Genomic DNA, 19,729 nt, shown 5'->3' on the forward strand with positions numbered 1-19,729 from the left:
ACATGCGAGTACAAATTGGCCTTGACGGATTACAGGGTGATGGTCAGCGTACTGCCGAATCTGTAACATATGTGTCATCATTATCAGTCTTAATATCAATAAATCAAAGAGAAAATGAATTAATTTGTGAAATATATAAATCCTCACTATTCTCCACCCAAGCCAGCTTCCACATGAACTACAGTAGACAGAAACCGCATCCACATGACTCCCTTCAGGATGTTCACCAACATATAGACCACGAATAGGATGATTGTATGCTCCATGCATCACACCAGTACTGCACACTTGGAACATCAGAAATCATATAATTAAAACAGTCAACAACAGTTAATTCTGATAGCATGGGGAACCTTACACGTCGGGAGCAAAGAGGAGCTTAGCCATGGAAAATGGATAAAGATCCTACAAGAACAGCAAAGCATCAAATCTTAACTAAAATCACAAATCACAAGTCATGTATTAACAGAAAAGAAACACTACCTGAATCAAATTGTAGTCAAAAGCAACGTGATTATGGCAACGGATGCAGCGGAAGTCGCAAGGAAGTGGTGGGGCATCCAGAAAGGCTTCAAGTGCATTAAGCATACGTGCAGTTTCTGGTGGAAGCGCCATGTGAACTTGGAATATCAAAGATTACCAGCTACTCTTCTTGATGGATCCTCCAGTATCATTCAGACAAATTAAGAAAAGAAAGGTTTGCAGATTGCAACTTCGATATAAAAGATTCCGGGTGAGAATAATCCTTAATTTGAGGAGGCTGTTATAGGTTACTCACCAATCATGTCATCCTTAATTTTAGTCTAATTATTATTAAATAAGGCTAGTAGAATAATCCAAGGAGATTTTACCTTTCTCATTTAAAATTTTGCTCTTATTAAAGGGTACGAGTCTAGGATGTGTTTGGAAGTCAAGAATTAGAATTACCAAACCTTTTGAATTAATTTGTCTGCTACTTTTTAAAAAAAAAATCATAATATTTAAAAAGTTTTATTAAATACTTCATAAAAGGATATAACTAGATAATGTTTGGAAATTTTTACATGATAGCACATAAAAACTTTTTCAAAATTTTTTAATTTAGGAAATTTTAAGAAGACAAGGTAGATTAGAGTTCTTATACTCCCGATATGAGATTATACTTTTTAAAAATAAAAATAATAATAATAATAATAATAATAATGATAATTTGAAATGATTAAATTATTTTTTAAAGAGAATTAATATGGCTTTATGAGAGTGAGTCAAAATTTTCAAGAGAGTGCAAATTACTTCGTAAAATAGGGGCTTGATCATCCTAGCTTGTCCCAAGTCATATAATACTTCCAGGATTTGGTATGAGGGTATAACTTATAATACTTTTTCCTTTTTTCTTTTTTCTTTTTTTTTGGTGGGGGAGGGGGTTTGGGTTACAAAACTATTTTATATTCTAAATAGCAAAAAATATTCTCGAAGTAAAAGGTTTAAAAACGACTCTACTTTTCCTAATTATTTTTTCATAGATTATTTAGTAGGTTATTTATAACTTGCTAAACTCTTTTTTGTATTAAGATCCTAAAAGAAGAATTAATTTTAGACTCTCATAATTTAGAATTGGAATTCTTAAATATATTGTTGAAAGTGGCTTCTCACAAAAATTGTAAACAAGATAATTTGAAGAAAATAGACATCATGGTGTATAAGCTTCATAAAAACATATTGCATCAATGAAAAAACCATTAATTATTTTAATATAAGTACATGAGTTTATAATAGGTACTTCAATCATGAACAATTTATATATAGTTGAGTTAGATCTCAAAATACAAATTTATTTGATATAATTTAAGGAGATCTCTCATTATATTCATTGTAAAATGCATACCTCATATAATGTGTTATTTTTCAAGATTTAAGATTTCTATGACATGTATTAATTCAAATTAGATCATTGATCTTTCTCAGAGTATTAATTCCTTGGTGCAGATATATTACAAAGGATAGAAACCGGATATCATTATTAAGTCATCAAACATTGTATGTATGTTCTCCACTTATTATTTCTATATTATGAAGTATGATCAGCTCCTTCACTCCACTGAATGTCTCCGACTTATTCATTCTCACATCTTTATATATCACATATAGTTTTCACAAACTCATCTTCATCTTATAATATTTTCCCACCTAAAATATTTATAAAGACATTAACAATAAATTTTCTTATTTTTATAAGCAAATTAATGTTACAATGATCAATATAAGAAATATGTTGACCATATCTTTTATATAAAGGAATATATACCAATTAGGAATTTGAGGCATTAATTCAAGCTACAAAATCAATTACATATATATCACAACACCAATGTATCATTCATTTCACCTCATGGAAGAATAATGTCTTTAATATTCAACAACTAAAACAGGTCTTTTGACTTCCCCAAATTATCTTTTAAATGGATGAGATAATGCATCCTAGCATTTTACCATGTTTTCCCACACCAATATTAACACACTTGGATTGAAGAGCAAGAGAGTGATGAATGAAATTATAAAACTAGTCAGTAGAATGAATTGCAATAGTAGTATGTAAGAGTTTCAGAATGTTGAAAAGGTCATGAACAAAAAATTTATTAAACAATGTAGCTAATCATCTTTGAAAACTATATAATAGTTGTTGAATTGTGAAACTTGAATCAATTTTGTTACGTTTCACTTGGGATGCTGGTGGTTGAACTCTCTGTTGAGTTTGTGGACATTGAGTTTGCCCCTATTATATATTTAACCCTTTTATATTTTAGAGTTTTGTATTTTAGAGAGTGTAATGGCAATTGAGAGTTCTTTTCGAGAGCTTCACCATTGTACACATTTTTTCCTTTGATTTGTGGAATGTTGAGTATTGGTGCACTCCGTGAATGTAGAGATCACATTGATCACCGAATAACATTAATATCACATATTTTTCTTTATTTTCTACTCGAGTGTGTGGTTTTAATTAACAATATCATAATAATAACAATATAAATTTTGCATAATTACTGTACATAATAATATAATCATCACATTTGTATAATATTTACATAAAATACTACTTAACTTGTATATACATAAATAATGGATGCTATGATAAAAAATAAGGATGAGAATGGGGTGAAATTTTTTTTCATACCCAAGACGAGTTTGGGATAAATATAAATGAGTTTGAAATGGATTTGGGAGATTGCTTTTAAACCTAGGATAGGTTCCAAGTGGGTTTGGGTAATGATTTTATTTATAAAAAAAATTTAACATATATAAAATAAAAAAAAATTATTTTTCATATAAATTATAAACATTTAGAAATTTAGAATTTATATTTATATTTAAAATTTTAAAGGTAAAAACATTAAACTGGACAAGTACGTATAGAAATTTTCTGCACCTACGCCATGGGATGACACATTCAAACATACCCTCGCTAGTCATGAATTCCCAAAAATTTACATACAAAGTGACATGACCTAAGTCCTCATAAGAATATCTATCTAGACATAAAAATGGACTGAGCTTTTTGGAATAATCAGGGGAATTTTTTATGAAACAAACAACATTTTCGTTTTTATACTTTCCAAGATGGACACGTGTTGAGACCATAACAGAAGATATTCATTTTTGTTTTGTATTTCAATATTTCAATCAATAAAATTAGGAAATCACATTCCTTGGTCACCAAATTTTTAACAAATGTCTTTAGATAAAATAACATTTGTTTTTCCTTATTATATAATTTAATTAGATTTTGATGAATTGTAACCATTAAGGAGGCAGGCAACTTCAGCAAGTAGTAGTAACAATTGCGATTATATTCACAATCAGACATCACACTATATATTTCAGCAAGTAGTAGTAACAATTGCGATTATATTCACAATCAGACATCACAACATTTGAATAGAAATCTATAGAAAAAAATCCATAGGAAATACAGCCTCTATGCCTGCACCAGCACCATATCTGAGTATGAATTGCCCTTCACGGATTACAGGGTGGTCAGCGTGCTGCAAAATCTGCAACATATGTGCCATCATGATCAATTAACATATAGAAAATGAATTAATTTGTGAAATATATAAATCCTTACTATTTTCCACCCAAGCCAGTTTCCACATGGAATGCAGTAGATAGAAACCAAATCTACATGACTCAATTCAGGAAATGCACCAACATATTGACCATGAATCGGTTGATCGTATTCTCCATGCATCACACCGGTACTGCACACTTGAAACATCAGAAATCTTATAATTAAAACAGTCAACAACAATTGATTCTGATAGCATGGGAACCTTACACGTCGGGTTCAAAGAGGAGCTGAGTCATGGAAAATGGATAAAGATCCTACAAGAACAGCTAATAAATAAATAAATTAATTAATTAAAATCACAAATCATGTATATAATAGAAAAGAAACACTACCTGAATCAAATTGAGGTCAGAAGTAACGTAATGATGGCAACGGGTGCAGCGGAAGTAGCAAGGAGGTGGTGGGGCATCCAGAAAGGCTTGAAGAGCAATAAGCATACGTTCAGTTTCTGGTGGAAGCGCCATTGGAACTTGGAATATCAAAGGTTACCAGCTACTCTTCTTGACGGATCCTGCAGTATCATTCAGACAAATTAAGAAAAGAAAGAATAATATTGAGGTTTCGAGATTGCAACTTTGATACAAGAGATTCCGGGTGAGAAAATGCCAGATATTTATGGAGAAGGCTTCGATGTAAAAGCTCCCAACAACTTAGTTCCAGGTGAAAAGGACGGCATGAAAGTGAGAACAGTTAAAACCAATTTAGTGTTGACAAACATATTTTTCTCTTTTTCTTCTTCTTAGTTCTCAAAAACAGAAAAGCAGTTGACAAACAAACCCTATTCATTTACTTAAATTCTCCGTAAAGGTATTGTGTACACTTTATGTGCAACACAGAAATTGTCAAAGTGTTCTCATATTTTTAATTATTTATCAAAATATTTTAAAAAAAAAAACACATCAATTCTTTTTTCACGCGAAAAGGCAATCTGATTAGAAAAAAGAAATTGACAACTTTCAAGTTAAATTGAGTTTCACATTCTTGACCAAGAAACTGAGAGCCAAACAGTTAAGATGTGTTAAGATATCCGAAAAAAGAAAGAAAGGATTAGTTAATATAGTTGTACCTAATCGATGATGAACAAGACTCAGAAGAAATTACCGGCCGAATGCGTAATCAACGATACCCAAGCTATCAGATTCTTGAAAGCTACCAAGCTTGAATTTAATTTTCTGGAGAAAGTGAGAGAAAGTGAGAGAGAAATGGTTATGAATCTTATATACAAAACAAAGCAAATGAACTGGATCTCTACAGAAAGAAAGAAAGAAAGAAAGAAAGAAAGAAAAGGGTTAGGAGAATTTTACCGGATTGATGACCAAAAGGACCAAGAAATTGCTGATGCGAAATCAACGACTTCCTAGTTATCAGATTCTTGAAAGCTAGCAAACTCGAATATAATTTTCTGGAGAAAGCTGAGACTGAAAGTGATAGAGAAACAGTTATGAAACAAAGAAAATGGACTACTTGAGATGGATCTCCAGAGAGAGAAAGAAAGCAAGAAAGAAAAAAAGAAAAGAGCTATGAGAATTTTACCGGATTGATGACCAAAAAGACCAAGAAATTGCTGAACGTGAAATCAACGGTGCCCAAGCTATCAGATTCTTGAAAGCTACCAAACTTGAATTTAATTTTCTGGAGAATGTGATCGAGAGTGAGAGAGAAACAGTTATGAAGCTTATACAGGAAATAAAGCAAATGAACTTGAAATGGATCTCAACAGAAAGAAAGAAAGAAAGAAAGAAAGGAAAGCGTTAGGAGAATTTTTCCGGATTGATGACCAAAAAGACCTAGAAATTGTTGATGTGAAATCAACTACAGCAAAGTTATCAGATTCTTGAAAACTAGCAAACTTGAAAAGTTAATTTTCTGGAGAAAGTGAGCGAAACTGAGAGAAAGTGATAGAGAGACAATTATGAATCTTATACAGGAAACAAAGCAAATGAACTAAGAAATGGATCTCTACAGAAAGAAAGCACGAAAATAAAGGAAGAAAGAAAAGGGTTAGGAGAATTTTACCAGACTGCTGATCAAAAAGACCAAGAAATTGCTGAATGTGAAATCAATAACTTCCAAGTTATCAGATTCTTGAAAGCTAGCAAACTCCAATTTAATGTCCTGGAGAAAGCGAGACCAAAAGTGGGGGAAAGTGATAGAGAAACAGTTATGATTCTGAAATATGAAACAAAGGAGATGGACTACTTGAGATGGATCTCCAAAGAGAGAAAGAATGAAAGAAAAGAGCTATGAGAATTTTACCCAATTGATGACCAAAAAGACCAAGAAATTGTTGAATGTGAAATCAACAACTTCCAAATTATTAGATTGTCTGAGATTGGTGAAAGCTAGCAAGTTGAATTTTCTAGGGAAAGTGAGAGAAAGCGAGAGTTTGTTATTGGTTGGAAAGAGAGAGAGTTATGAATGTTAAAAGTAGAATAGTAATGATTATATACTCTAAGCAGTTATGCAACCTTGGTATTACCACCTTGCCATCGCATGTTTTTATTATGTATAAAATAAATTAGTAAAAGAATATTGAGACATCATGTGTAAAGTCCAACATCAAATAGAATGCATATTAAGAATATATCCCTTGCTTAGATCATGACCTTTTTATTTTTCCTTTTGAAACAATGATAAAAAAAAAATGTTGTTCTATTAGTTTTTAAAAGACATAACATATTCTATATCATTTTTATTTGGCTCCATATTAAGAATGGGTTATAGTATTTTATTAAAATATCCATTGTGTAAACATAATAAAAAATTTATCAAATCTCAAATATGAAATTGAATATAAGTATTTTTTAATGTTTTTTTGGGAAAATGATGAAATATTTTGTACAATTGCTTTCTAAATTACATAACATATTCTACTATCTTTATTTTACTCTATTGTAAGGTTGTAGTGCATTATTTTATTAAAATATTCATCAAGTACAATAAAATAAAGATCCATTGAATATTATATGGTCATTTCAAAGAGATATACATTTGGACAAGGTACCTTTGGTCAAGCCCCTATGTTATAAAATAATTTACAATCTTTAATTTAGAAATTATGACTTATTTTCATAAATAAATAAATAAAAAATTAAATACTTCCATTCTTTAATAAATAATTTAAACCATACAAATTAGAAACTTTCTATGATCCTTTAATAATTTCACTAATATGAAAATACAATATTTACTTAGATTTGTAATTTGCATTGATAAATCATTATCTTCTTTTAAGGACCTTGGGTTATTCCGATCAAGCTAAGTTTTATAACTCAAAATTGCATCTAAAACACTTTTTTAGTTCAGATCCTTAATTACTATTTATTGAATCAAATTGAAGTATGTCACAAATTTTAGGTTCTTACGTCTCTTGTAGATTTGGCTTTATGATATGTAAGATATGATAAACTTAGTTAATTAGTGATTAAGGGATGCCAAGACTCACTAGTACTTCTCTAGAGTACTTGTGTACCTTCTTTGGTTTGATTCTAACTTTAGTACTCTATTCTAAAATTGGTTTTGGTAAACCAAGGTGTAGACCCCAGTTTTGGGGCTCATTTTCATGCATTTTCTGCAGTTGTTTTGCCAGGTGGAGGGCTCTCAAGGAGCCACGTGTCGCCTCGTGGTTGGTGGTCAGAGAATCAGGTAGTGGAATTGAGGAGCAAATGAGAGTTGGACACCTGGGGGAATATTAAGCAGAGGAGCGTTCTTCTTGCAGGGCAAGCCGTTAGAGAGAAGAGGATTCTGGAACTTTGGAGGGGAGCTTGGGGGGGGAGTTTTGGGCTAGAGACGAGAGCAGGGGGGTTTTCTGAGGGTATTCTGTAGCTAGGAAGCCAGACGAGAGGGGAGGAGGCATTTTTTTTTTGAGAAGAAGGCTTGAGGAGCAGGTAAGAGGAGAAGAAGCTTGACCATCTTCACTCGGGGAGCTGAGGTTTCTCGTTTCTCATTTTTTGCCATTTTGCTCAGTTTGCTGTTGAGTTCCCAGCATTAACCTGTTGATTGGGAGTAGGCATAGAAGATCACATGCTGTTTCTGACCTCTAAGGTGCTTTGATGGTGTTCTAACGCGTTCATTCCTTTTTTTATTTGGTTTGTTGGTATTGGTTTGGCTCCATTCTTTCTTGCTATTTGCAGTCGTGCTACCCACTTATATTTGAAATGCCTCTTTATCTGTCCCACTCAGTTTTCTTTTAGTTCATTTATCGCCCATGAGATGGAGCTTGGACTAATGTTATTTTTTATTTTCACTCTAGCTCTGTTTCTGTTTCCCACTTCCTTTTATTTTCCTCTGTTTTTGGCTTGTAATGAGAGATGGACTTTCCTGTTTCTGGAGAAGATTTTGTGATGTTATGGGGTGTTGTTGAGTTTGGCACCAGATGGTTGTATTCGTTCCCCTTTCAAATCAGCTTATGGGTTCTTTGGGGTGTGAGCATTGCTGAAAGAAAATCATGACTCATGGGTATTAAGGGTGAGTGGAGTTCCCTCAGGCAGCGAAGGGTGTTTTGATCCTGAAGAATAGGTCCCTCTGCATTCGGGTTTTGCTCACCAAAGAGAGGAAGGGTGATGAGTTACTGTCTATAGATGATGCCTTTGACAGGTGCGCAGTGGGTCAGTTGAAGGAGGTTGAGGGGAATTAAATCGTTTCTATAATCAAGGACAGTCTGAAGCTTGATAGGAGCGACGATGGAGTGCCCTCAAAGCACCTGACAGGGTCCAAGGTAACAATGGCAAAATGATGGAACAGAGTACACACGCAGGGCAAGCATCTCAGAGAGAACATAAAGAATGCATGGAAGCATAGCATGCACGACCCAAACTGAGGCTCTTGATCGAAGTGAAGTGGAGGTTATCAGACTATTGCCTTGGTATCCTAAGAGTTCTGTTTGGCCATCAAGCTGCTCCTGAATGCAGCTGAGAAAGAATTAAACTCTTGAAAGGTTTTGTGAGTTTTTAAAACGAGCAAAATGAAATCAGGAGCATCACAAGGCAAGGAGTCGTCAGCAAGATCCTTCCCCTTTTCTTGGATGATCTCCAGATTATTTCATACTTGATATGTGTGCAGCATCATGATCATATACATCCCAGCTGTTTGGAATTTGTGCACCGATCAGTCGGACCAAGAACATTTTCAGATAGAAGGGTTGTGACAAGTGATGTCGGCGTCCAAAGATGCAAATCTCCTTATTCACCAGACCAAAAGGATGTGTACTGCTAGCTGACCTATAACAAAAATCATGAAAGTCCCCACTTATACATGGCCATACACGGCCACAAGAATCTTCATAAACCATCCCACCCAAAATCCTTCCCATTAAGCTTGAATCCCATGCCAAATCTCTCCCACCTAGATCACCATGCGTCATTTATCACTCCTATCTCCCCTCATGCATATCATCTTCCCTTTTAACACCATATGCCCTTCATGCTTATCCATCCTACCCCACATGCATAGCCATCTCCATCTCATTTTTCTTTATTTTCATACCCATTCCCTGCCTATGTATATCACCATACTCATTCCACTAATCCCATGCCCACACCTTCTTATACCCTCCATACCCATTTTCCATCCGATTTATCTTCACTTCATCTCTATCATTTTCCACGTACATGAAGTCTCCTAACTCTCATATCCATCACGACTGCCACCATACCTCCTATCTCTACATTTCATTCCACCATCCAAAACCATTTATATGTGAGATTGCTGGAGCATCACTATCGGGCATTCTTCCTTCTAAATATGACATCATGGCCACCTCCTTTCAGACTCATTTCCCTTCAAAGCTGGTCATTTATGGAAAGGCCTGGGATTCTTCTTGATGTGCGCATTTGTGGTGGTTCAACTGGTGGCTACATTGCTTGCAATTTATACAGATTTTAGTTTTGCTTCGGTTGGTGGCATTGTCTGGAGAATAGATACAGGAGAGGGGGCTATGATGATACTAATAGGAGTTTAGGGTATGGAAAAGCCACATAGAAATATGATCCATCCCAGGCTCTTGGGAAATTTGGAGCTCAGACAAACAGTCTTCATGGTGAGCAAGTCGGCTACAGTGGGTGAATACAGTGTTTATTTGTGACAAGCCCAGCAACACCACTGATCTCTATACTGCAGTCTCTCCCTTGGGCCCAGAGGAAAATGCTTTTGCATGGCCACCTATGCATGGCCACCTTTGATCCAAGTGCCATTTCCCATTTTACCATCTTCATAAAAATTTTTTGAAGAAAATAGAGATCATAGTACATAAGCTTCATAAATGCATATTGCATCATTGAATAATTTTTTTTTATCATTTTAATATAAGTACATGAGTTTAAAATGGTACTTCAATTATCAATAGTTTACAATTGAATTAGATCTCATCATATATAGATCTTTTAGATCCCGTACTTTAATGAGATCTCTCATTATATTCATTGATTAATCTTAATTAACGGTGTAAAAATTTAGAGGATATTTCATTAAGGAATTCTATTTAGAGAATATTTAAATAAAAGAATTTAACTAATAACGGTTATTTTTGTAAAATCTTCTGCCCCATTCCTTCCAAAAGTTAATCTCTTTAATCACTTTATAATAGATTAGTAAAAATTTGTTTTGCCACAAATTAATAAATAAATAACATTAAAAGAAAAAAATAATAATGAGGAAGGAACACTCCTTTTTGAATAATAGAGTGATTGGAGCTCTCAAATATTATGCTAGAGACTATCCCATTAAAATACAACATGATAGTTTTAAGATTGAACCGTAATAAAGAAATAACATTTGAATAAAAGTTAATAACCATATCAGTCCAAAATGCATACCTCATATAATGTGTTATGTTTCAAGATTTTGAGATTTCATGATGACATCTATTAATTCAAATGAGATCTCAAATGATTAATTCCTTCGTGCAAACATATTATAGAGGATAAAAACTAGATATAATTATTAAGTCCTAAAACATCCTATGTTTCAACACTTTTTAGATCTATATCTTAAAGTATGAAGTATGATTAGTTCCTTACTCCACCGAATGTTTCCGACCTACTCATCGTCACATTTTTATCCATTACGTATAGTCTTCATAAATTCATCTCCATCCGGTAATATTTTCTCATTTGAAATATTTATAAAGATATTTTTAATAATTTTTTATCTTATAAGAAAATATAATATCACAATGATCAATTCCCAATGCACAAACAATTCAAAAAATTGATAATAGAGTTCAAATACTTTTTCTTTTTTGGTGTTATCTCGATTCATACATAACTTGTGATGAAAGTTTGGTTTTCAAGATTTCATGCCTTCTCTACTACCTTTGTAGGTGTTGCCTCTAATAGTCATTCCAACGCAGTCGAATGTCCCATCAATAACGTTTAGGTTTTATATCTTTGTCTTGCAAAATTTACCTTTTTGCAAATCTCTAGTTATTGGCTTTGTGCCAAAAATTCAAGACTATGTGGCATTCATATTAAGAAGAAGAAAACTGACCATTCCTAAAACAAACCTTGGGTATAATTACTGGTAGTAATCTAAAAACTCAAGTGGATATTGCTCATCTCTACTGCATTTCATGTCAAACTTTTGTTGGGTGGAGTATCATATATATTGCTTTATGTCTCACAAATTAATTAATTTTATTTCATACATATGGGCTCTAATCTTTTGGGTGAATAATATTGCATTCAGGTTTGCGAGTAGAGACAACATATATGAGTTTAATTTTTTAACATATTAATAAGCTGATATCAAACTTTTTGTATGTATTTGAAATTAAAAATAAATAAAGAAACCAATGAAAAACCCTAAAGATTAATCAAGTTATCTTATTATAAAGATTTAGATTTTCCATAAATTATAAATTTTTAAAAACTTCTTGTCATCTTAATAAATCAAGTGATTTTTAACTAACAAGTATTTTTTTTTTTTTTTACTAGAGCATACATTTAACAATAGCTTTATTTTGTACCTAAATGTCCGCAATCTTATACATACATGCATGTATGTATATATATATATGCATGTATGTATAATACAAAGTGGTTTTATATAATTTCAATTAATAAGTAATTGATAATATATACGAATAAGATGAATTTACAAGACTCCCAACTGAGGAAATATCACCTAAAATATACTTCAATAATATTTTGTGGTCATTTAAATGAAGTATAGATATGATTAATTTCTTAAATAATCTAATTTATCTTTAACAATAGGATAATAATTTAACCTTTTTTTAAAATGTTAATTTCCATTATTGAATTTTTTTCTCTTTAAGAAAAGAACTCATTCATATAAATTGTACTACATTTAGGACTAAATATCAAAATTTTAGTGGACCCAAATCATTATCATAATATATTCTCCACATGTGCCAACATCAAAAGCAAGTTTATAATCAAAGTATTTCAATACTCGTCCAATATAATTATTTTGATCAATAAAATTAGAAATGAGTATTCAATTCACATTCCTTAGTGCCTAAATTAATAAAATTACATCTTCGATTGCAAGAAAATATTTGTTTTAAGTGAAATACATTCCTTGTCACATTGATTTAATTAGTTAGGATTCTATTATCAAATTTTGATGAAATGTAATCATTACTCACAACTGCGATTATATTCACAATCATTGACATCACAACATTTGATTTTTTTTGTTTGACTGAATAGAAACCTATAGAAAATTTTGCGTAGGAAATACAGGCTCTATGCCTGCACCACCACATGCCAGTACAAATTGGCCTTGACGGATTACAGGGTGATGGTCAGCGTACTGCCGAATCTGTAACATATGTGTCATCATTATCAGTCTTAATATCAATTAAGATATAGAAAATGAATTAATTTGTGAAATATGTAAATCCTTACTATTCTCCACCCAAGCCAGCTTCCACATGAACTACAGTAGACAGAAACCGCATCCACATGACTCCCTTCAGGATGTTCACCAACATATAGACCACGAATAGGATGACTGTATTCTCCATGCATCACACCAGTACTGCACACTTGGAACATCAGAAATCATATAATTAAAACAGTCAACAACAGTTAATTCTGATAGCATGGGAACCTTACACGTCGGGATCAAAGAGGAGCTTAGCCATGGAAAATGGATAAAGATCCTACAAGAACAGCAAAGCATCAAATCTTAACTAAAATCACAAATCACAAGTCATGTATATAACAGAAAAGAAACACTACCTGAATCAAATTATAGTCAAAAGCAACGTGATTATGGCAACGGATACAGCGGAAGTCGCAAGGAAGTGGTGGGGCATCCAGAAAGGCTTCGAGTGCATTAAGCATACGTGCAGTTTCTGGTGGAAGCGCCATGTGAACTTGGAACATCAAAGATTACCAGCTACTCTTCTTGATGGATCCCACTGTATCATTCAGACAAATTAAGAAAAGAAAGGTTTGCAGATTCCAACTTCGATATAAAAGATTCCGGGTGAGAATAATCCTTAATTTGAGGAGGCTGTTATGGGTTACTTACCAATCATGTCATCCTTAATTTTAGTCTAATTATTATTAAATAAGGCTAGTAGAATAATCCAAGGAGATTTTTTACCTTTCTCATTTAAAACTTTGCTCTTATTGAAGGGGACGAGTGTAGGATGTGTTTGGAAGTCAAGAATTAGAATTACCAAACCTTTTGAATTAATTTGTCTGATACTAAATATTTACCTTCTTTTAAAAAAAAAAATCATAATATTTCAAAAGTTTTATTAAATACATCATGATGATGTTTGGAAATTTGAACATAAAAGGACATCCTTTCTCATTTAAAACTTTGCTCTTATTAAATGACAATCTCGCATAACTGTTTAGGGTATATAATCATCACTTACAACCATCTCTCTTTCAAATCAATAACAAACTCTCATTTTCTCTCTCTTTCCCAAGAAAATTTAACTTGCTAGCTTTCATCAATCTGAGAAAACCTTATAATTTGGAAGTTGTTGATTTCACATTCAACGAATTCTTGGTCTTTTTGGTCATCAATCCGGTCAAATTCTCATTCCTCTATTTTTTTTCTTTTTCTGTAGAGATGTATTTGAAGTTCATTTGATTTGTTTCCCATTTAAGATTTATATAGATTAAGGGTTTAATAGTGTATTTTGATAATATTTTTGAAATATTAATGGTTATCAAATATAATTTTCTCGTTTTCTTTTTCGTAGTTCTCAAAAATAGAAAACTACTTTGGGGAAAATAGTTGACAAACAAACCCTAATTATTTACTTAAATTCTCCAATAAGGTATTGTGCACTGTATAATTATTATTATACTATTGTAATTACACCATGGATGTCATAAACATCCAAAGTATGAAATTGATGAACAGTTAATATTTTTTTTAAATATAGAAGTGATTTGGGAAAAAAGTTTGCCTTAGTTGACGTATAAGATTAAAGAATCTTTAGAGAGAGATAAATAGTTAGCGCAAAAGGAGTTAAAAAAAATTATTCATTCGAAATTATCAAGTGGAATTAAACAATGAATTTTGTGTATGAAAAATGATGGTAAATTTCAATGGTATGCTTCAATATTATTGCGAAGTTTCAATCAGAATATTCACCTAAACTTGACTACAGTGGAGTATTAACCAAGTCCAAAAGTAGCTACAAGGAGTATTTGAAATATTACAAACTATCAAAATACCCAAGACATTATAAAGATGCCATGACAGCAACAAAACTTCTCATCTCATCCTAGGTATTCCTAAAGTTTTTACATTGGATAACTGCATTGAGATTCTTAGTAACAGAGAGACATGAGCCATGAGCCATGTCAATAGACCATTATGACTCAGAAGGAGGAAGAGGAGGAGGAGGAACATACAGCAAAAAGTCGTCTACATGGACAATAGGGTGGCTTTCGCTCCGCTGAAGCTGCATGTGAGATATTGAGCTGCATGTGAGATAAAACTGAAAATCCACAGCAACAAGGGAATGGCATTCATTTCTTACAACTTTCCAGCCAGCAGGTAGTCTGCATGTACAACAATAGACTCGGGCCAAAGTCAAATCAGTCTCCTGATTCTCAGCTCTAATCCTTTTATAACCTAGATGTACCACATCGTCTAGATGGAATATATTGGCACTGCATCCATGAACAAAATAACAAACCTAGACTTAGTATTATGATCAAAATACACAAAAATAAACCTACTCTATCTGTAACAATTCAAATTAATAAGAATCTTTTCTTAATTCTCAGCCAATCACATTGAGAAACCTACTAGCAAGTGTCTGGAAATAATAATAATTAATGAAAAACATACACGTCCTCAGCCACATGGTAGCTAGCACTGGGATCCCTGGCTTGTACAACAACACCCTACAAGGAGAACATTCATCAAAGAAACATAAAAGAAAAATGTGAAACATAAAATACACCATAAACGAGCAGACATGTTGGATTAATTTGAAAGCAACAACTTCCCAGTGAAAAGGGAATCTGATCAGAAAAAAGAAATTAACAACTTCCGATTGAAATTCAGTTTCAGATTCTTGACCAAGAAACTGAGAGAGAAAATGTACTTGATAAGGATATCAAGAAAAAGTAACAAAGGATTAAAGAATCTGTACCTGATCGCTGATGAACAACACTGAGAAGAAATTGCTGAATGTGAAATCAACAACATCCAAGTTATCAGATTCTTGAAAGCTAGCAAACTTGAATTTAATTTTCTGGAGAAATTGAGACCGAAAGTGATAGAGAAACAGTTATGATTCTTCAATATGAAACAAAGCAAATGAACTACTTGAAATGGATGTCCAGATAAAGAAAGAAAGAAGAAAGGAGTTAAGAGAATTTTACCAGCATGATGACCAAAAAGACCAACAAATTGTTGAATGTGAAATCAACAACTTCCAAAGTATAAGATTGAATTTTCTTGGGAAAGTGAGAGAAAGCGAGAGTTTGTTAATTGGTTTGAAGAGAGGTGGTTATGAATGTGAAAGAGGATTAGTGATGATTATATACATTAGACAGTTATGGAAGATTGACATTGCACTCAACAACCTTCATATTGCCACCTTGCCATAACATGTTTTTATTATATTTAAAATAAATTAATAAAATAATATTATTTAGACATAATGTGTAATTCAAACCTCAAAGAATGTAAATTAAAATTTTAACCCCTTGGTTGGATGGTGAATAATATTTTAAATTACCTTAATATTATTTTTCTTTTGTAACACTGATCAAATATTTTGTTATATTAGATTTTATAAGACATAAGATATTTTATAATTTTTATATTTTTCTATTTTAAGGATGTGTCATAATAATTTATTAAAATATCCATCAAGTACAATAAGAAAAAAATATATGCCCTCATACCAATTCCATTAAATATTCTATGATCCTTTCATTGAGTTATGAATTTGGACAAGTTAGGTTTGTGAAAATAATTTACACTCTCTTGGAAATTACGATTCTCTCTCTATAATATGTCATTAAAAGATAATTTAAACGTTTCAAAATAGAAAATATGTCATTTATACTTAACCTTATCTTCTATAATATATCAAATCTTGTGATTCAAACATGAAATAGAATAAAATGTGTCAATGACGACATTTGGCAAAAGCAATGTCTGTAGCTTTGGTATTCTTTACCACCATAAGAGTAAATGGTAGTAATGGAAGAGCTCAAAAAATTTTCAACCATTTTCTTTTGGGCATTGCAACTTGGATACCATGAAGAAAAAGAAGTCATTTACACATTACGACATAGAATTCTCATGAATTTATTCAACCCAACATGAAAGCTTCTGAAAACAGAGCTGGTACTAGCTAGCAATTGGTATTACATCACAAGTACATTGCATTGGATAACTACTGTATTGAGATTCTTAAGTAACAGAGACTATATATGGAGAGCCATCAGCCACGAGCCACATCCACTGTATATATGGAGAGCCATCAGCCATTAGCCACGTCCTTGAGCCATTATGGCTGAGAAGGAGAAGCAGCAGGAGGAGTAACTGGCAGCAAAACATGGCCTATATCGACAATAGGGTGAGTTTGGCTCCGCTGAAGCTGCATGTGACGAGATATTGAGCTTGAGATTAGAGCTTGCCAACATATAAAACAGAAAATTCACAGCAACAAGGCCAAATTAATTTCTTACGACTTTCCACCCAGCAGGTAGTCTGCATCTGTCACAGTAGATACGGGTCAAGGCCAAATTATTCTCCCCATTTTCAGCTGTAATCCATTCAGAAATTATTAATCCATCGTCTGGACGGTAAGTGTTAGTACTGCATCCATGAACAAACACAAACCGAGCCTTATGTTGTGATTAAAATCCACAAAAATAAAGCTACTCTATCTGTAACAATTCAAATTAATAAGAGTCGATCTTTTTCTTTATCCTCAACCAAGCACATTGAAAAACCTACTAGCAAGTGTAATAATAAATGAAAAACATACATGTAATCAGCCACATAGTAGCTAGTATTGGGTTCCCTGGCTTGTACAACAACACCCTACAAGGAGAACATTCATCAAAGAAACATAAAAGAAAAATGTAAAACATAAAATGCTCCAATTAATTTCTGATATATGGAGAGAGACATACTCGAACATTTAGGTTGCTAATAAAGAACCGAGAGCAGTAATGACAGCTGAGCCATGTTGGAGTTGGGTTGGGATCCTGTGCTGGAGTTGGGTCCGGTGTGGATGTGGTTGGTCTTGATGTTTTCGGAACTATCACTTTCCTTGACCCCATGCATTTATAATTAAGTTCAAGATCAGAAAGAACAAAAAATTTATAAAGAAGATGAGAATTGAGATGAAGAGGATTCAATCAGGGAATGTACCAGAAATTAGCATACATGTTGGATTAATTTGAAAGAAACAGCTTCCAAGTGAAAAGGGAATCTGATCAGAAAACAGAAATTAACAACTTCCAAGTGAATTTGAGTTTCAGATTCTTGACCAAGAAACTGAGAAAGAAATTGTACTTGACGAGGATATCAAGAAAAAGAAACAAAGGATTAAAGAATCTGTACCTGATCGCTGATGAACAACACTGAGAAGAAATTGCTGAATGTGAAATCAACAACACCCAAGTTATCAGATTCTTGAAAGCTAGCAAACTTGAATTTAATTTTCTGGAGAAAGTAAGTTCGAAGGTGAGAGAAAGTGATAGAGAAACATATATGATTCTTCAACAAGAAACAAAGCAAATGAACTACTCGAAATGGATCTCCAGAGAAAAAGGAAGAGAGGAGTTCAGAGAATTTTACCGGATTGATGACCAAAAAGACCAAGAAATTGTTGAATGTGAAATCAACAACTTCCAAAGTATATGATTGAATTTTCTTGGGAAAGTGAGAGAAAGCGGGAGTTTGTTAATTGGTTCCAAAGAGAGACAGTTGTGAATGTGGAAGAGGAAGAGTGATGCTTATATACTCTAAACAGTTATGCAAGATTGTCATTACACTCAACAACCTTCATATTACCACTTTGCCACCACATGTTTTTATTATATATAAAATAATTCAATAAAAGAATATTTTGACATAATGTGTAATTCAAACATCAAAAAATGTAAATTAAAATTTTAACCCTTGTCTATCTCCCTTGTTACAAAGTAATCTAGAATCTCTTAGAAATTAGGGTCCTAGTGCAGCATTGAAGGATAATTTTTTAGTAGATGCAAAAAAGGCACTACCAATAGACTAGTTATCACATGTATAACTTGAGTCTCATGCCTCACAATATATATATGGGGTTGCATCACTTTGTACCTTAGCCTCATTTCTTTGTATCTTGGTCTCGTCTTTTTATACTCAAGTCTCATTTGTTTAACCATATATTATTAACAGTCCACATACAAAGTGCAGTGGTCCCAATTTAGTAACTAAGTTTTTTCCTAGAAAATATTTCTCATTTTCATAGTTCCTAAGGCGAACAAAAAGCAAACCATCCCAAAGCACTACCCTCTAGCCACCAAACCTCAAGGTCGGCCATCTCGAGTAAAAAGCCTTTGTAGTTAGGCAACACCAAACCCATGAAGCAAGAAGTTTGTAAAAAGCCTTCAAATTCCCTCCAATGGGGGAAAGTGTTCAATCTCCATATAAAGCCACTTCTAATTGTATAACAAAGTTAATTAATTTAGCATTGTCAATCAAGGAACCACTATTTCATAATTGGCATTCAACTCTAAATAGTCTTTTATTTTGTTATATTGTAATAAATATCTTTCATAATAATTTGAAGATGAATGCATTGGCCCAAACAAAACTTAGATCTGTGACCTACCATCCACTACATGCAGACTTCCCATGAACCAGTGTTCATAATCTAATAAGCTAGTATTATCACCTATCAAGATTACCTCTCAAATCCTTAAATTATATATCTTACTTATTATTTAATTAACTGACATATTCTAACTCTAAGAAACATATGTCAAATTCCACTAAAAGAATTACTATAATCATCGATTTCATAATCACATATCCTTTGGATCACCTAATGGGGCATATTATCTCAATCTCATAAGATATCATGGTGCCTTTATTAAGAATGCTTATTGCCACCAGCCTCCATCAATAGTGACTCAATCCATAGAGATATATGATAACTTTAAGGTC

At 32.8% G+C, this 19,729-nt stretch overlaps 3 protein-coding genes across 8 annotated transcripts; all 3 read right to left on the bottom strand.

Moving 5' to 3' along the window:
* Nucleotides 1-252: 252 nt before the first annotated feature.
* On the bottom strand, nt 253-6,555 carry LOC109124007 (uncharacterized). Of its 5 annotated transcripts, none has more exons than XR_009467839.1 (9): nt 6,362-6,555; nt 6,122-6,220; nt 5,639-5,722; nt 5,410-5,523; nt 5,172-5,277; nt 4,438-4,616; nt 4,313-4,359; nt 4,103-4,235; nt 3,826-4,028 (listed from the first exon to the last, which is right to left on the bottom strand). XR_009467839.1 is itself a non-coding variant. In XM_019225495.2 (8 exons), the coding sequence occupies exons 5-8, from the start codon at nt 4,567-4,569 to the stop codon at nt 3,921-3,923; spliced, it is 420 nt and encodes a 139-aa protein (XP_019081040.1). In that variant the 5' UTR covers nt 4,570-4,616; nt 5,172-5,277; nt 5,410-5,523; nt 6,122-6,220; nt 6,362-6,555; the 3' UTR covers nt 3,828-3,920. The 5 variants fall into 5 exon arrangements, 1 of the variants encoding a protein (XP_019081040.1); XR_009467840.1 differs by having other exon boundaries at nt 5,207-5,277; nt 5,639-5,737; XR_002031938.2 differs by having other exon boundaries at nt 3,827-4,028; nt 5,639-5,737.
* Nucleotides 6,556-14,683: 8,128 nt separating this feature from the next.
* Nucleotides 14,684-16,054, bottom strand: LOC109124008 (uncharacterized). Of its 2 annotated transcripts, XM_019225498.2 has the most exons (5): nt 15,937-16,054; nt 15,705-15,806; nt 15,398-15,453; nt 15,084-15,216; nt 14,687-15,005 (listed from the first exon to the last, which is right to left on the bottom strand). In XM_019225498.2, the coding sequence occupies exons 1-5, from the start codon at nt 15,940-15,942 to the stop codon at nt 14,916-14,918; spliced, it is 387 nt and encodes a 128-aa protein (XP_019081043.1). In that variant the 5' UTR covers nt 15,943-16,054; the 3' UTR covers nt 14,687-14,915. The 2 variants fall into 2 exon arrangements, with proteins under 2 accessions (XP_059599201.1, XP_019081043.1); XM_059743218.1 differs by having other exon boundaries at nt 14,684-15,216.
* Nucleotides 16,055-16,819: 765 nt separating this feature from the next.
* Nucleotides 16,820-18,516, bottom strand: LOC104881806 (uncharacterized). Its single transcript, XM_010663083.3, has 7 exons — nt 18,377-18,516; nt 18,140-18,241; nt 17,948-18,008; nt 17,707-17,845; nt 17,559-17,614; nt 17,257-17,386; nt 16,820-17,165 (listed from the first exon to the last, which is right to left on the bottom strand). The coding sequence occupies exons 3-7, from the start codon at nt 17,962-17,964 to the stop codon at nt 17,076-17,078; spliced, it is 432 nt and encodes a 143-aa protein (XP_010661385.1). The 5' UTR covers nt 17,965-18,008; nt 18,140-18,241; nt 18,377-18,516; the 3' UTR covers nt 16,820-17,075.
* Between the last annotated feature and the right edge of the window lie 1,213 nt (nt 18,517-19,729).

This window comes from Vitis vinifera, chromosome 15 (genome assembly GCF_030704535.1).
Source record: "Vitis vinifera cultivar Pinot Noir 40024 chromosome 15, ASM3070453v1".
Taxonomy (NCBI): Eukaryota; Viridiplantae; Streptophyta; class Magnoliopsida; order Vitales; family Vitaceae; genus Vitis; species Vitis vinifera.

Coding starts and splice junctions, on each gene's coding strand:
- LOC109124007 (XM_019225495.2), bottom strand. CDS start 4,569: ATGGCGCTTCCACCAGAAACTGAACGTATGCTTATTGCTCTTCAAGCC. Junction 4,360..4,437: donor CTGACCTCAATTTGATTCAG/GTAGTGTTTCTT, acceptor CTGTTCTTGTAG/GATCTTTATCCATTTTCCAT. Junction 4,029..4,102: donor ACTGGCTTGGGTGGAAAATA/GTAAGGATTTAT, acceptor CATATGTTGCAG/ATTTTGCAGCACGCTGACCA.
- LOC109124008 (XM_059743218.1), bottom strand. Junction 15,454..15,704: donor TGTTGTTCATCAGCGATCAG/GTACAGATTCTT, acceptor TTCTCCTTGTAG/GGTGTTGTTGTACAAGCCAG. Junction 15,217..15,397: donor TACCATGTGGCTGAGGACGT/GTATGTTTTTCA, acceptor TCATGGATGCAG/TGCCAATATATTCCATCTAG.
- LOC104881806 (XM_010663083.3), bottom strand. Junction 17,615..17,706: donor TTAGCAACCTAAATGTTCGA/GTATGTCTCTCT, acceptor TTCTCCTTGTAG/GGTGTTGTTGTACAAGCCAG. Junction 17,166..17,256: donor TACCTGCTGGGTGGAAAGTC/GTAAGAAATTAA, acceptor CGTCACATGCAG/CTTCAGCGGAGCCAAACTCA.